This window comes from Dendrobates tinctorius, unplaced genomic scaffold, assembly GCF_039654945.1.
Source record: "Dendrobates tinctorius isolate UK_male_01 unplaced genomic scaffold, ASM3965494v1 ptg000046l, whole genome shotgun sequence".
NCBI classification, from domain to species: Eukaryota; Metazoa; Chordata; class Amphibia; order Anura; family Dendrobatidae; genus Dendrobates; species Dendrobates tinctorius.
The window spans coordinates 64094385-64111447 of NW_027361714.1; the positions used below are offsets into that span (position 1 = coordinate 64094385).

Genomic DNA, 17063 nt, shown 5'->3' on the forward strand with positions numbered 1-17063 from the left:
CTCTTTCTGGTTCTGGGAGAGCTTCATAAACCCCTGGGTAGCTTCAATCCCTGCCAGTTATACTTTTGCCTTTGGCCTTGTGTGCTGACCCCCGTGTGCCTGTATATTGCTATAGCTTGTTTATATGGTTCTGACCCGGTTCTGTTCCCCGTTGTGAGTTTGCCTGTTGATTTTGTACTGCGTTATTATCTGTGTATGACTCATTGCCTGTGACCTGACTACTCTCTGCTCGCCCCTCTGGTACCTTGCAGCTATCTCTGTGTGTGACTCATTGGCTACGTCCTGACTATTCTCACTGTCTATGCCCCTTGGTAACTTTGTCTCGCAGTTACTCTGCTAGGAATTGTCTTGCAGCTCCTAGCTCTGTGGAGTTTAGGCCACGCCTCTAGCAGTCATGTGCTTCAGGTCCTGTGGCTCTGAAGTACACATCTACTCGGCTGCTGCCCGCTCCACAGGTAGCTTTGAGCACTGTTCGCTTTACTCAGGACACGCGCACTGGCTCAGTGAGCAAGTTCAGTGCGGTGTCTCTGACATTCACGTGTTTCAGGTCCTGCGGCTCTGAAGTACACATCTACTCGGTTGCTGCCCGCTCCACAGGTAGCTTTGAGCACTGTTCGCTTTACTCAGGACACGCACACTGGCTCAGTGAGCAAGTTCAGTGCGGTGTCTCTGACAAAATGTTTAAGTACATTTCTGTCACCCAGGACTAAAAGAAATTGTTTGCTTTAAAAGTTTATTTTAGATTAAGGGTAATTAATAATTAATAGATCTTCCTGTGATGAGTCTGCAATTTGAGAATTGATGCGCAGAACACTATAAAATTATTCCAGAAAGTTTAAAGGTTAAATCAGTCATTTATAAATAAGCATAACCTATGGAGCTCAAGAATTTAATTGCTTCCATCTGAACAGAGAAAGACATTTGCCTGTAAGGTAATATAATTTGTTTTATTATTCTTCTTATTATTTTATTACTATTACTTTATTGACAAATACATATTAAAATATTAAAGATACTATATTTTTTTAGTTGTAGATGGCAACAATGGACCAAGGTGCACTTGATGAAGCCTTGAATGCTATACAAATTAAACATAAAGGCATATACTTTGAGACCAATTTTACATCACCTGAAGCCATAGATGATATCGAGCACATGGAAATTAGGGATGGTGATGTGTTTCTAGTCACTTACCCAAAGTCAGGTATGACATTGTTTGATATATATTCATAGTAGAAAGCTGACAAGTTAATATACTTTACATGTTAAAATATTAATTAATACATGATATTCTGCAAACACAATTTGGACACAGAAAATTCTAAGCCTAATATTTAATGAAGACCATCAAAACAGAACAGATTGAAAGGACTCACTGGAAAAGGGTTAAATCTTTAAAATTTCACTTTTATATAACCAGAACACTACTACTAGCTAAAGTGCACTAAAGTAACTCAAATTCTGAGTGTAACTCCAGCAAATCACTGTAATGCACAGAACACAAGCAAAGCCTCAAGCAACAAATGGTCTCTAAGTACTGTGGCCCATAAAGAAGTACCATAGTTATAATAATCTCACGTCTCTGTATTTCATTGCCACCACTCTATGTGACTAATCAGGAATCTCATATATACAGACCCAATATTAACTGGATTCAAGACACAGTAATTTATTAAAACTAAAGGACAGTATATAGGGAAAAGGGCCCTCACTATAATGATAATAGATACAGCAGCTCGTGGAATTATCCCATATAGACCATAGCCAGCATGTCTTTTTATATCATATTTTCATAGGTGACCCTTCTGAGTTCCACCATGGACCCATTTAGAAAATAAATGCATTTATAATGATATTCACAATGATAAGTGATTTGAAGGAAATCACAAGTACTTCAATACCTTCAATTGCCCTGAAAAAGCATGTATAACACTGCTGTGGTCTCCTAGGACTGAATTGAATCCTTACAAGCTCTTTAAAGAAACACTCCCATCAAAGTTTGTGGCCTTATTATATATTGTAATTATCATCTATAGCATTTTGTACTTACAATTGCTCATTTTGCCTTTCTACCCAGATAATTCTTCTGTTTTCTATTAGGTCTATGACATCATGTGATTAAAAACTGACTAGCTGATTTTTTCTATGTAGAAACAGGGGGTCACTTTTCTCTGCACAAGTCATGAGTTAGGCTACTTTCTCACTAGCTTTTCTTTGTGCTGCACTGTGTGCGCAGTCCAAGCGCATACAAAGAAAGCATCAAGCGTTTTGCATGCGTTTGCTTATTTTATGCGCATGCGTTTTAACCAGTTTGACTCTTAAAACGCATGCGAGTTTAAACGCTGACGTGTGCACGTCCATGCTCATGTCAGCGTTCCCATAGACTGTAATGTGTTTTTTTTGCGCGTTCCGTTTTTTGACACAGGTTGGGCACACAAAAAATGCAACAGGGTGCGTCCGGCGAGCATAGGCGCACACTGCAAAAGAAACCGCATGCGCACAAAAACGCATACAAACGCTAGACAATGCGCACCCATGTTAAACATAGGGGCGCATTGCGCATGGGCATGTATGCGCACGCAGTGCAGCGCAAAAAAAGCTAATGTGAAACCAGCCTTAGTGATGGGTCATTTGCGAATGATCTGGTACAAAGAGCCGGCTCTCTACTGTGAACTATGCGAGACGGCACCCCAGGGAGAACCACTAAATTCTCTGAATGGCTCTCTCTGGGCGTAAAATCCCATTGTTCTGCAGACATAACCCCACCCACCCGAGCAAATCTCCATCCACTCATCAATTTAATTGGTTACTAGCAAGTGGGCAGAGTTTCTGATATAGGTAGGCGGGGTTTCGGACGTGAGAACACATATTTAATAGGGATCCATTTATGATCCAAAAAGAGCCGGACTGCCCATCACCATCATAAGTCACTGCAAAAGTCCCTGGCAGGGGGGAGAAGGGAGAAATGCAGAACACTGAACTTCCTGTTTCTACATAGCTTTGAAAAAAGATAAGAATTCACTGGGTAGGAAGGCAAAATGACCAATTGTAACTACACAGTTCTGTATAATATGATGATTGCAATATATTAAGAGGATAAAAACTTTGAGAGAGCTTCTTTAAATTAATACAAGGCCTTTTATTGTGCATATCAAAACCATTACTTAATGTATAAAAGAGAAAAAAGCGGATGGCACCGCTATTACCGTGAGAAGGTCAACTTGTGCGCGGTTGTCGGTTATAGGCTTGCCTGCAGCCACGGGTGCACATCCTGGAAAATCACAGCAATGTCCAAATCCATATAGAGAAAAATGGACCGCACTCTTCAGGCTGGTGAGGAAACACTGCTATTTTATTGGCACATTCAATACATGTTGGCCAAGGGAGTGATAGCAGGAGTGAGCAAAAAGCTGACAACGGCCATTGCGCTCTGCACCAGAGCTCCAACGGGTCCCATTGAAGCTCTGGTGCAGAGCGAAACGGCCGTTGTCAGCTTTCTGCTCACTCCTGCTATCACTCCCTTGGCCAACATGTATTGTATGGGCCAATAAAATAACAGTGTTTCCTCACCAGCCTGAAGAGTGCGGTCCATTTTTCTCTATATGGATTCGAAAACCATTACTTATATTAAATATCCCAAACGGAGCTGCACATAGCTTTCATTATTCATTTATTGCACATATCCTTTCAAGTAAACGTATCAGGATATATACTGAACGCAAATTGAATAGTAGCACAAGTTATGGCATATCTCATATACCTCTCCCTAGCCTTAAATCACAAAGCCTGCATTCATTCATGCTCATAGTGTATTCATTCATTTATTGCACACATTTCTTGGAATCAGTGCATTAATAGTAGCTCTGGAGTATAATTCATTTAAGGCCGGGGTCAGACTAGCGTATGGCATCCGATGCGAGAGCATCGGATGTGATATGCTAATGACACTCGACTCCTGCTCTGATGCAATTGTGAGCCGAGTGTCATGCGACTAGGCTCCGATGTTCTTGTACAGAGAGAATCGGAGCACAGCTGTGGAGGGGGCAGAGAAACTAATTTCTCTATCTCCTCCATTGCCGACGTCAGTGTGTAGCGCACAGCATTCAGATGATGTCCGAGTGATGTGCTCTGTGCCACCCTCACCCATATGCTTATATAGGTGTGAGTGCGCATAGACTTGGCAGAGTGTCGATGCAAATCTATACGGCCGAGCACAAAAAAAACGGTGATGGGAGCTGCCCCATAGATGAATACTGGTCCGAGTGCTATGCTATGTTTTATCGCATAGCACTCTTCCGTATTCTTCGCAAGTTTGACCCCGGCCTAATGCACAGGTCCATAAGTGTCAGTGCATTGTAAAAAAAGTCCATATCAGGGTACTCCACTAGTGTAATTTAGCTAGTTGTGGCATGCCTTCACAGTTCTTGCCACATTCCAGCCTTCCAAATTAATTAATCTTCCACCTTGCCTCAGGTGAAGTAACCTTATGCATGGCTGATCCCTGCTCAGCATTGTATAACACTGACGAGTGCGCTTCTAACACATGACCCTGTCCTATAATGTAGGCCAAGGATGACCACGAGTCACAAAAGGTGTGTCCCAAGTGCACATTATAGTAGTGTATATTCATAATAGAAAGCTGAGGAGAAATTAACCCCTTCACCACCTTGGGTTTTTCTATTTTTGAGTTTCCATGTTTTGCTCCACTTATTCCCAAAACCAAATCTTTAATATTTTTTTTTCATCATTATGGCCATTTCAGGGCTTGCTTTTTGCGAGATGAGATTTAGTTTTGAACGACACCATTGGTTTTACCATATAGTGTGCTGGAAAAAGGGGAAAAAAAATCAAAATGCGGTGAAATAGCAAAAAAGTGCAATTCCACAATTTTTTTCTTTTTCGGAGAGGGTTTTACCATGTTCACTAAATGCTAACTCTGACCTACCATACATGTGTAGGTTCTTTTTTATTTAAATGGTGAAAAAAAATCCAAAGTTTGTCAAAAAAGTCGCCATATTCCGAGACTTGTAGCGTCTCCATTTTCCAAGATCTTGGGCTGGTTGAGGGCTTATTTTTTGCCTGCCAAGATGACGTTTTTATTGATATTACTTTGGTATATATACGATATTTTTATTGCCCGTTATTTCATTTTAACCCCTTTACCCCCAAGGGTGGATGGCACGTTAATGACGGGACAATTTTAACAATTCTGACCACTGTCCCTTTATGAGGTAATAACTCTGGAACGCTTCCATGGATCCCGGTGATTGTACATTGTTTTCTCGTGACATATCGTACTTCATGATAGTGGTAAAATTTATTTGATATGACTTGGGTTTATATGTGAAAAAACGGAAATGTGGCGAAAATTTTTAAAATTTCGCAATTTTCCAGCTTTGCCTTTTGGAAGTGCATTGAACAGCAGGGTGGATTGCTGCTGAGGGAAAAAAAATCTCTTTAAATCTTCTGCTTAGCAAGTGTGACCGGAGCGTAGGTGCGAACAGTGGTAAGTGTGTGACATGTGATTCAGTGATTTTGGATTCAGGGAGTTTACAAGGGAGGAATTACTGAATTGCTATTTGTATTTTATTAATACTTTTTATTTATTTTTATTTATCTTTTCTGTCTGGTGCAATCCCCATTAGGAAATGTTAGAGTGATCAATGAGTGGAACAGGCTGCCACGAGAGGTGTTGATTTCTCCTTCAATAGAAGTCTTCAAATAGAGGCTGGACAGACATCTGTCTGGGATGATTTAGCAAATCCTGCTTTGAGCAGGGGGTTGGACCAGATGGCCCAGGAGGTCCCTTCCAACTCTACGATTCTATGACTCTATGATTCTAAATGTGCTCCACTATTGACAATGCCATCCAGTGTACATCTTGCCACATGTATGCAATCCTTGAACAGCCAGTCGATGGTGCATACTGCTGTGCGAGATGTGAGCACGTTGTGCATTTGGAAGCCAAGATACTGGATCTAAGGGTATGTGCACATTGGTACTGTACACCGCAGCAGTTTTAGCTGCGGTGTACAGTACCATTCAAATGAATGTTAAAAAAAAAACGCTGTGTAGACGTTGCGGAAAAATCCTTATTGTGATTTTCATACACTTTTATTACATTTTACCCAATTTTATGTCTTTTTTTTTTTTTTCTCTGATGTCCGATTTTGATTTTCTCTCTACAAAATAAAATGAAAAGACAATTTCTTTACAAAAAAACATCATTTAAGTCTAATGGTAAAATGTACTAATACAAACAAAAAACATCATTACAGTCTTATAGTCGAGTGGACTAATACCTTGTAATTGTACCTTATAGCCTGCTATGAGCCAATGAGCCAGGTCCTAATACCATTTGAAGTTGTTGTTTTTTTTTTTGAATTTTGATTCCTATAAAATAAATTGACAAACAATTCCTTTTATGTTCTTCAAACCAATTCTGTTTATTCTAATGGTTCAGTGGATTAATACCTTGTACTTTACAACCTGCACTTGCACTTTATTAGTCAGTTTCTAATACCACTTCAAGTTATTTTGATTTCTATAAAACAAATAATTTCTTAAATTCTTTCTTAAACCACCCCAGCTAAATCCAATGGTTTAGTGGACTAATACCTGGTACTTGCACTTTACAGCATACATCTGCACTTCATGAGCCAGTTTCTAATACTCCTTGAGGTCTCACCCCCCTTTTTTTCATTAACCTTAGCCACTTTTTACCCCGTGATCCATAGCACTCTGTTTTATTTTTATTTTTGCATAATTTTATATATTTTTTCTCATTTTAATACACTTTTATTGTGGTGTTTTTATGTTAATAAAATTTCATTGTTTTTGAGTTTTTTTTTTTTTTTTTCTTTGACCTTTGCTGATGTCATTTAACCCTGTATTGGCGCCATTTTTTTCTCTATAAGAATGTTTCACCATCTTTCAATGTAATCTGCCCTGATGAAGTGAGCCAGTAGGCTCAGGAAACGCGTTGGCTGAATAAAGAACCTTGTACTCCACCAGAAGCAAGCGCAGTCCTTATTGCACTTTTGCGCCGTTTTTGCAAATTTGTCCTAGGACCCTGTGCAGATTTGCTGCTGCTTCTCATGCGTTTATGGGTGTTGTGACTTCCTCACAACCCCAATAGGTGAGCACCTTCCTTTTTTCTCTGTTATTGTGTTTTTTGATACGGATTTACACAGTGGATGCGCCCTGTATTTCTCCTTTCAACTCAAATCTCTAGTGAGATTCAAATTCTCACCAATCCTATAGACACCCTCCACCTTGTCATACACCATCCAATTTCAGCCTGTTACATTGAGGTGTAATCTCTACTGGGCCTGAGACAATAGTTCAGCATCCTCAAATCTATAGTGAGATTGAAATTCTCACCAATAGTAGATACACCTTCTACCTTGTTTTACAGTACCTTATAGCCGGTAGTATTTTGGGTACATTTTCACAAAAATGAGGAAGTATGGTGGAAGACGCCATGGAAGTGGGCGGGGGTTGCCAGCTGGTCCCGATGGTGGTGGTGGTGGTGTTGCATCAGTTGGTAGTGGCAGAAGCACAATAGCACCTAAGGCAGGAGGGGTTGAGCCTGCGTCATCATCTGGCTCCACAAGGCCTCAAAGGCTCTCTTTTCTGGGAGTAGGTAAAACACTTTTAAAGCCGGAGATTCAGGAACAAGTTTTGGCTTTTATTGCTGAGGCAGCCTCCGGCTCTCTCGCCTCCTCTTCTGAAGTTTCAAAAAATAAAAGCACTGCGTCATCAGTGGAGGCTCCTGGTCAGGAACAACACCTTTCCTTGTGTCCTTCACCCCTACCAAAATTAGAAGGATGTGGCAGGCCACACTACCGATTACTCCATGGAGCTCTTTTCACATACCATGCCTGGGTTGGCAAGTCAAATCGTGAATTCCCCAGTCCAAGATGAATCTGACATGGAGTGCACTGATGCACAGCCACTGCTAGATTTTTCTGCTGGTGCATTCACTCAGAGCACTACATTGTCCTCGCAGTGTACTGAGGCAGAATCAGATGAAACTCAGGTGCCCCTTCCCGCATACTATACCACCTTACACAGTGACACAGAGGAAGGTGCGCATGAAATTGAAGAGGAGGTGATGGATGACCCAGTTGTTGACCCAGATTGGCATCCATTGGGGGTAGAGGGTGCCACTGCCAATAGCTCAGAAGAGGAGGAGGAGGATCCGCAGCAGGCAATGACATCGCAACAGCTGTTATCTGGCAGGACCGTAGCAGTCAAAAAACGTGTTACAAAAACCAAAAGAGTTGCAGGACAGCTTGGCCAGACGGTCAAATTAGCATAGCGTGCAAGGTCTCAAAATGTCTTCCATAGTAGGAACAGTGCAGTGTGGCACTTTTTTGAACAAAATCCTAATGATCAGGCAAAAGTTATCTGTAAGAAGTGCGCAAAGACCTTTAGCCGAGGGAAAAATCTGAGAAATTTGAATACCAGTTGCATGCTTAGACATTTAACCACCATGAACTTGCAAGCGTGGACGGACTACCAAACCTCACGTACCACATGTGCACCTGCTCCGAATGAAGGTAGTCAGCAATGCTACATCGCTTCCCCCACTGTAAGCCCACCGGTTAGCACACCACCAGCAGCAAATGTGAAGGTGTCGTGGCAAGGGCAAAGCAGTCATGGAATCACAATGTTATTGCTACGAAAGACTGAATCTAGGCCATCAGCAACACCACCAACACCATCACCATCACCAACCCTCTCTCAGTCCGCCATGTCCACCACTAGTTCCACCATATGCAGCTCTCAAGCCCAGCTCACCCTACCAGAGACTCTGAGTAGGACAAGAAAGTACTCATCCTCTCATCCGCGTACACTGCTTTGAACGCCCACATTGCCAAACTAATCTCATTAGAGATGATGCCCTACCGGTTGGTTGAAAGCAAAGCTTTCCGCGAGCTCATGGCCTACGCAGTACCACGCTATGACCTACCCAGTCTTCACTTCTTTTCACGAAAAGCCATCCCAGCCCTCCACCTGCATGTGAAAGACCGCATTGTCCATGCACTCAAGCCATCAGTGAGTGGAAAGGTGCACCTCACAACAGATGCATGGTCCAGTAGGCATGGCCAGGGCCGTTACGTGTCCATCACTGCGCACTGGAATAATGTGGTGGAAGCAGGGTCCACATGGGACAGCGGCGGTGGGACAGTGCTGCCTAGCCCACGGTATAGGAAACAGTTGACTGTAGACGTTCGACCCTCAGCCTCCTCCTCCTCCCGAAGAGAAAGGTCGATGACAGAGCGCAGTTGCACGAACACTCCATCCGCAGCTGACAGTGTTGCACAAGAGGTGTCCCACTGTCGAACAGCTAGTGGAAGGCGTCAGCAGGCTGTTTTAAAGATGATGTCTTTGGGCGACAACAGACACACCGCGGAGGTACTGGCCGACTACTTGCAGCGACAAACTGAGTCATGGCTGGGCAGTCTACATCTTGAGGCAGGCAAGGTAGTTAGTGATAACGGCTGGAATTTGGTGGCAGCCATAGCTCTTTCAAAACTCAGACACATACCTTGCCTGGCTCACACCTTGAACTTGGTGGTGCAGTGCTTCCTCAATAATTATCCAGAGTTAACACCCCTGCTCCATAAGGTGCGAAGACTGTGCTCGCACATCCGCCGGTCGCCTGTACACTCCAGTCGCATGCAGAAGCTGCAGCGATGGCTCCACCTTCCCAAGCACCGCCTAATTATCGACGGTGCAAGAAGGTGAAACTTCACCCTGCACATGGTTCAGAGGCTGTGCGAACAGAGGCAGGCTATAATTCATTTGTGGGAGGATACACAGGCAGGCAGTTTGCAGGCAGACATGGAGTTGTCTGGTATGCAATGGTCGAAGCTGAAAGACCTCTGTAAAGTCCTTCATTGTTTTGAGGAATGCACATGGCTGTTAAGCGCAGACGACGCCATCATAAGCATGAGCATCCCACTTATGCGTCTGCTCATGCAAACTTTGACACACATTAAGGAGCAGGCGTCTGCAGCCGAGGAGAAAGACGAGGAGGGAAGCCTTGATGACAGTCAGCCATTGTCTGCTCAGGGAAGTCTCATGAATGAGGTGGAGGAAGAAAAGGAAGAGGAGGAGGAGGAGGATGATGGGGATGATTATTTTGGGGAGGAGGATGCTTCTCAGGGGGCAAGAAAAAATGTTGGCGTGCAAGGTCAGGTACAGGGTTTGTGCATGACTGGAGGGATGTGGATTTGCCAGAAAATGCTCCTCCACCCAGCACTCACAGTGCATCAGTGACACCTGGAACATTGGCCCACATGTCTGATTATGCCTTGCAGATCCTAAAAAGTGACCCCCGCATTGCCAAAATGATGAATGATGACAACTACTGGTTGGCCAGCATCCTGGATCCACGCTATAAAGGCAAATTCCAAAACATCAGGAGAACCTAGAGCATTGCTCCCACCTAGCAAGAATCCTACTCCACATTGATGAGGGGCAACACCCTGAAACAGCTGTCTGTGGATGGATACCTGGCCTTGGTATTTCCCTTGTCATATATGTAAACTCGTAAAGAGCTGGATATTGACTTAAAGGGCCACTTAATATGGTGGTAATGGTGGTTTCCTAAAGGAGCCACTCCTTGGCTGGGTCCTTCCCTGAGGAAGATCTGGCTAGTTCCATGTTTGAGTCTCTTAAATGAAGCTCCACGGACTTTATTTGCAAATTCGTATTTCCCAGGGAGCATTGCACCTAGGATTTCACTGATTGAGCGCCTTTGCCAGCTGCCGCAGTGTTTTCTTTGACTGGTCTCCCTGAGGTCAGTGATTGTTTCGTGATTTTTGTATTCTGAGCATTTTGTCTGCTTTGGGACACGTTTTAAGGTGTTTTGTAATTGTTTTCTATGTGTTTATATGTGTTTGTGTTTGCCTGCCATTGTTTTCAATGGTGTTCGACGTTGTTCGTCGAACGTTCGACAAACATTCGAAAAACTTGCCTAGTGTTCGACGAACCAAAACGAACTGGAACACTAGCGGGGTGGCTAAACACTACTCCTGAATATATAGACGTACATTTTTAATGTTTAAACTATGCTATATATACCTGGTATCTGGTGATACTGTACCCTTTCCACCAGGAAGCACTCCTCCACCCACCACTCTAAGTGTATCATTGACACCTGGAACATTGTCCTACATGTGTGATTATTTCTTGCAGATCTTCTTGTTATATTTTGGTGTGATCCATCCTGAGCGTGTGACAGTCTGTGGGTTACTCCTGCAATTTAGATGTACATTTAAAAATTACCCCAACACTAGTGTATACAGCTCTACTCTTGTGATACATTACCCATTTACTGCTTTTTATATGTTGGTCTAATCCAAACTGACCAAGTGAGAGTTATTTTCTGACTGTGGAAATAAATAATGAGATTGACAACAATGACCTCTACACTGTGTACAGCTGTACTCTTCAGATCCATTACCGTTTTACGGCTTTTTATATTGTGTTGTAGTCCATACTGAGCCTGAGAGCGTCTGTGTCTGCCTCCTGAAATATCTACGGAGATTTAGAATGTTTAAACTATACTATATATACCTGCTATCTGATGATACTGTACTCTTTTTCCACTTTTTATATTCTTGTCTAATCCATACTGAGCTTTTGAGCGTCTCTGTGTGACTGATGGTATATATAGGGAGATTGACAATCATCCTTTGACTGTATAGAGCTGTACGCTTCTGATACAGTACCATATATCTGATGTTATTTTGGGTTCATTTTCTGCAACATTTTGAAGTTTGGTGGAAGAGGCCGCGGACGTGGGCGTGGGAGGGCCAGCTGGTGCTGATGGTGGTGGTGCATCTGCTGGTAGTTGGAAAAGCACAATAGCAGCTAAGGCACGAGGTGTTGAGCCTGCGTCATGGTCTGGCTCTGGAACGCCTGGAAGGCTACCTTTTCTGGGAGTAGGTTAACCGCTTTTAAAGCCGGAGCATCAGGAACTGGTTTTGGCTTACATTGCCGAAACAGACTCCAGCAAATATGCCCTTCTCTTCTGAAGTTTCAAAAAATGCAAGCACTGAGTCGTCAAGTGCTGGCTCCTGGTCATGAAGAATCCCTTTCCTTGTGTCCTTCACCCCCCACCAAAAGTGAATGATGCAGCAGGCCACACTTCACATTAGTCCATGTAGCTCTTTCTATCATACCATGCATGGGTTATCAAGTCAAATCGTGACTTCCCCAGTCCAAGATGAATCTGACATGGAGTGTGGGTTTCCAGCCAGGGCATTGGGGTTAATCGGTACCGGCCGGTGTCTCAGAGAGATGTGTCACATTGGTGGTGATGACCCGTTCCGTGGCCCTGGGCGTCCATGCAAAGGGGTGAATAACGTTTATAGGTGAATGAAACGTGATGCCACCTGAGGTTTCTCATCAGATTGACCCGCGCTGCAGTGTCGCTTCTCTGGGACAAATGTTGTGGTGCAGCTAAGATGTAGAAGCCCTGCACAGGTAGGGCCGTAGTCGCAGGGCAGATGAAAGAGTTGGTAGATGGTGTGCAGTGCAGGATGTAGCAGAGCCGTGTGCCAGGCGCAGGAGAAAGATGACAGACACAGTCGTGCAGTTCCGTTACCTGTACTTGGTAAGTGCCATCCAGGACCGAGAGTACAGATAGAGAAGGAGTTGGTCAGCCTGGAAGCAAATTAGGAATTCTCTCTCTGCAGATAGGTAGTGTGGCCTCCGTTCTAGCGCTTATCTGAGGTACTCGCAGTACTGAGTTCACTGAAGTTCCCCCTGTTGACTCTCTTTTGGAACTTTCTTGTATGGCAGGCAGCCACAGCCTTTTCCTTCTGGCTCACACACGTCGCTGCTGGGGCCTCCGAGCCTTAGTTGGGAACAGAGCATTTACAGCTGCTACTTCCTCTGGTTTCTGCTGCAGGACCGTCAGTGTCCCTACAAACTCGGAGACCGGAATCCAAACCATGCGCTGCAGCTAGCAGTGAGTCTTAACTCTTCTCATACACCAGCTCTCCTTCTCATGTCCACACACTTTCCCTTCCCTTCACAGACTGCCCTATCTTACCTCCTCCCGACCACAGAGAGCAGCTCCTCAGCAGTCAGGTTCAGAGGTCTCCCTGCTGGCCTGGAGTGGGAACTGTGTTGTGTGTTGGTTTAACTGCTAGAGAGATTCTTTGTTGCTCCCAAACATGACATCACACTCCGTAGGAGGAAGGTAATGCCACTGTGGCGACCATACTCCTGGGGGCGCCACAAGTGCACTGATGCCCAGCCACTGCTAGATGATTCTACTGGTACATTGACCCAGACCACTACATTCTCCTCGCACTCTACACATCCAGAATCTGACCCTGATGAAACTCAGGTTCCCCTTCCTGCATACTATACCACCTTACACGGTGACAAAGAGGAAGGTGCAGATGAAAGTGCAGGTTCCTTGAGCTGGTGGGGGGGCATACTCATGGGCAACAGCACTGGCACAGGGCCCCTCATAGTACGCAAAAGTGTATCTGCCGGTGGGAGGTCCCACCCGCTGTGAGACACACCGCCGTACTATGAGGGGCTCTGTGCCGGTGCCGTCACCAACGAGTGTCCCCCCCCCGCTTGCTCAGGATCACAGCACTTGCAAAATTGAAATACTTACCTCTCCCTGCTCCACCGCCGTGACGTCTTCCGCATTTCCTGACAGTGACATTCTGGTCAGAGAGCGTGATGACATCACGTCTGTACGCCCTCTGCCTAAACAGTCCAAGTGCAATGAGATGGAAGATGGGGACGACGAAGAGTCCAGACTAGTACAGGGATTCCCTAGCGAGGAGACTTATTTCATTGTTTTCAATGTTGGGACAGCTATTTTTGGGGAGCACTATACTCTGGAGAATGATATATGAGGCCCACCATACACTGGAGCATTCCAAAGGTGGACATCAGACACTGGAGCAGCATTTACAGGGCCCATTATGCACTGGAGCATTATAAATGGGGCGCATTATATATGGAGCATTATTTGGGCCCATAAGACAGTGGAGCTTCATCCATGGGGCCCATCATATACTGTAGCATTATGTGGAGCTCATCATATACTGTTTCAAACATTATATGGGACCAATGATTCTGTATGGAGAAATATATGGGCCTCATTACTCTGTATAGGGCACTATGCAGTGGCCATAATACTGTATGGAGTAATATATTGTCCGTTTTTGGAGCTATTGGAGAATTTAAAATGGATATCAGTCATGAGATGTAAGAAGTGAAGTATTTTTCATTGTACTTTACCGCTATTTCTCTGCCGTATGATAGGATCTTGAATTGTGGCATGTGTTCAAGGAGCCCAGTGACACTCTTTGGCCCAGGGCCCACGAAAATCTGGAGCTAGCCCTACCCCCCCACAACTTTAGCCAAATAACCCCCAGTTTTCAATGCCTAATTATTATTATAAAGTAAGTTAAGGTTGACAAGCTTAAGTAATAAGAATTTATGCTTTTGGCATTAAAATGGGCACTGTAGGTGTGTTTCCAGTCCACCACTCACAGCCGACTTTTCTTGCCCATTGACTTGTATTGGGTTTTGTGTTTCAGTCGGCCTTCGACTTTTCACGATAATCGGCCAATTTCGTTCGACCCGACTTTTGAGAAAGTTTTCATGAAACCCGACTCGACCAGAAAAAAGGCAAAGTCGCTCATCTCTAGTGGGGATATCTGAGACATGACTGGACGAGAGCCATGACTGGGCTGTTAATTTACTGGGCTATAATCTGTTCAGAAAGGACCGTACAAATAAGCGAGGGGGGGGGTGTCTATATGTAAAATCATCCTTAAAACCCATCCTGCGTGATAATTTATGGGAATCTAATGGAGATAAAGAGTCTCTGTGGGTGGAGATAAGGAGAGGGGGAAAAATACTAAATTACTGAGAGGGGTTTGTTATAATAATGGAAGCAACGGAGAATATCCTCGTAAAGCAAATAGATGAAGCTGCGACTCAAGGAGAAGTCATTATTATGGGGAACAATTATCTTTTAAGGTACTGTCAAACTTAGCGATGCACCAGTGATTCCGACCAGCGATATGACGCGGTCAGGATCGCTGGTGCACCGCTAAGTGGTCGCTAGTGAGCTGCCACACAAGCAGATCTCACCAGCGACATCGCAGGGGTCGGGGGTCGCTACTTACCTGTCAGACGAGGCGATCCTGACATGCGCCCGCCCGCATCCACACGTCGCTCGTCTCCACAACAGGAAGCCAAGCAGGAAGCTGACGACGAGAAACGGTCCAGGACGTTCTCGCGCGATCAGCGATAACCAGCGGGGGAGCGGTGGGAGGTAAGTATCAGACATAGCGATATCGCTAGCAATATCGCTATAATGTCACAAAAAACAGTGACGTTATAGCGATATTGTTAGCGATATCGCTTAGTGTGACAGGGGGTCACCCTCCCAGGGCCGTGGGGTACTTGGTACCATCAGCGGGTGGTGTGTCACAGCAGCGGTGACCCGGTCCGTGGCCCTGGGCGCCCAAGTAATGGCGGGGAATGCTTATGGTGGAATGTAGTTAATGGAATAGTTCGTGACGCCACCTGTGGTGTTCGGCAAGTGAGATGTTAGGCCGACGCTGCAGACAGATACTCTGGGACAGATGGTGTGGTGCAGCAGTGATGTTATAGCCCTCCACAGGCAGGGCCATTGTCCCAGGGCAGAATAGGTGAAGTGACACTTAGATGGTGAAGTGTCCGGCGCAGGGGATGCAGCAGTGCCAAGCAGGCGGATGCGGGAAGGAATGGAGGACACCCAGGCATGTAGTTCCAAAGCTTTACTCACAGTCTGTAGTGCCCGCTTCTGTGCTGTGTCCTCCGGGTCAGGGACTCAGTCGACCTCCAGGCAAGATAGGATGCTCCCTTCCAACACTCCGCCAACTTATGTGCCTTTTCTGAACGTCTCCTCTATAGCGCCTTAAAGTGTGAAGATCTCCTAGTACTGAGTTACACTGGAGTTCCTCCTATCGGATGTTCCCAAGAACTCTACTTGTACGGCAGACAGCTGTAGCCTGCTTCGGGGACTCTTTACTCCTGAGTTCCTGCTCTCTATCCATGTTGCTGTTGTGCCCCCAAGTCTTAGATGGGAGTAGTGCATTTACAGCCCACTACTCCACCGGTGTCTGCTGCAGAACCATTAGTGTCCATACAACCTCGGGGACTGGGCCCCGGCCTTGCGCTTAGAACTTCTAGGCAGGGTGCTCTCCTAACCCACATCCTCTGTGTTCCCTTTTCTCCTACGTTCTGTACTTGTCTTTCTTTCTTATGGAAGCTCAGGTTTCAGTTCAATGTCTTTCTCCTTCTTTCCTTTCCCGTGCCAGCAGACCCGGGTCACTCAGGCCTGCTGCAGCACTCCTTCCTCCATCCCTCTTCCAGGGATCTCCACTCCTCTCCAAGTGGCTTCCTCACTCACTGACGTCCTGTCAGACTGACCTACTGACTGACTGATCTGTAATCCTAAACCTTCCCACTCTTTTATGTATCATCAACTCCACCCACCTCCCAGCACGTTTAGTGTTCCGAGCAGGGAACCACCAAAGGTGCTCTGCCTCTCTCTAAGGAGCCGCAATGTGGTTTTGCTGAACTACTCTATTGTGTGGGGTGCAAGTGTTGGAGCGTGGTCAGGAGTTCCCACCTTACCTGGATGGTGGGGCACCACCCCTTAGGAGAAGGTGCAGTACCTCTGTGGCGACTGAGCCTCAGGGGCACCACATACCCCCCTGTTAAACACAGCATGTCCGCAGGCTGCAAGGCAAACAAAGTTGACAATACAGGAACATACAAAATTTTGCAATGCTGAATAAACATTTCTTATACTAAACTTCCCAATGTGAGAGGCACTCTTTCTTGAACGTTGCAAACAATTCTTAATTAACTATCTAAATCCTAAGTCAAAAGTGCAATTTTCTGTACAAGACTTAATTCAAAGTGCTATTGTCTGTTACTCACCATCACTCTAGTATTCTTCATCAGCACATTGCTTTTCTTCTTTAGTGCACATTTTCTACTCTCTCTTAACT

General features: G+C 45.0%; 1 protein-coding gene across 1 annotated transcript in view; it reads left to right on the plus strand.

Annotated features, from left to right (window-relative positions):
• The first annotated feature begins 800 nt into the window (after window positions 1–800).
• The window catches only part of LOC141089503 (amine sulfotransferase-like), a 110317-nt gene continuing 94054 nt past the window's right edge, over window positions 801–17063 (plus strand). Inside the window, exons 1-2 of the mRNA XM_073575958.1 lie at window positions 801–932; window positions 1030–1204. Coding sequence (XP_073432059.1) covers window positions 1036–1204 — 169 coding nt within the window. The 5' untranslated portion in view covers window positions 801–932; window positions 1030–1035. The remainder of the gene's footprint in view (window positions 933–1029; window positions 1205–17063) is intronic.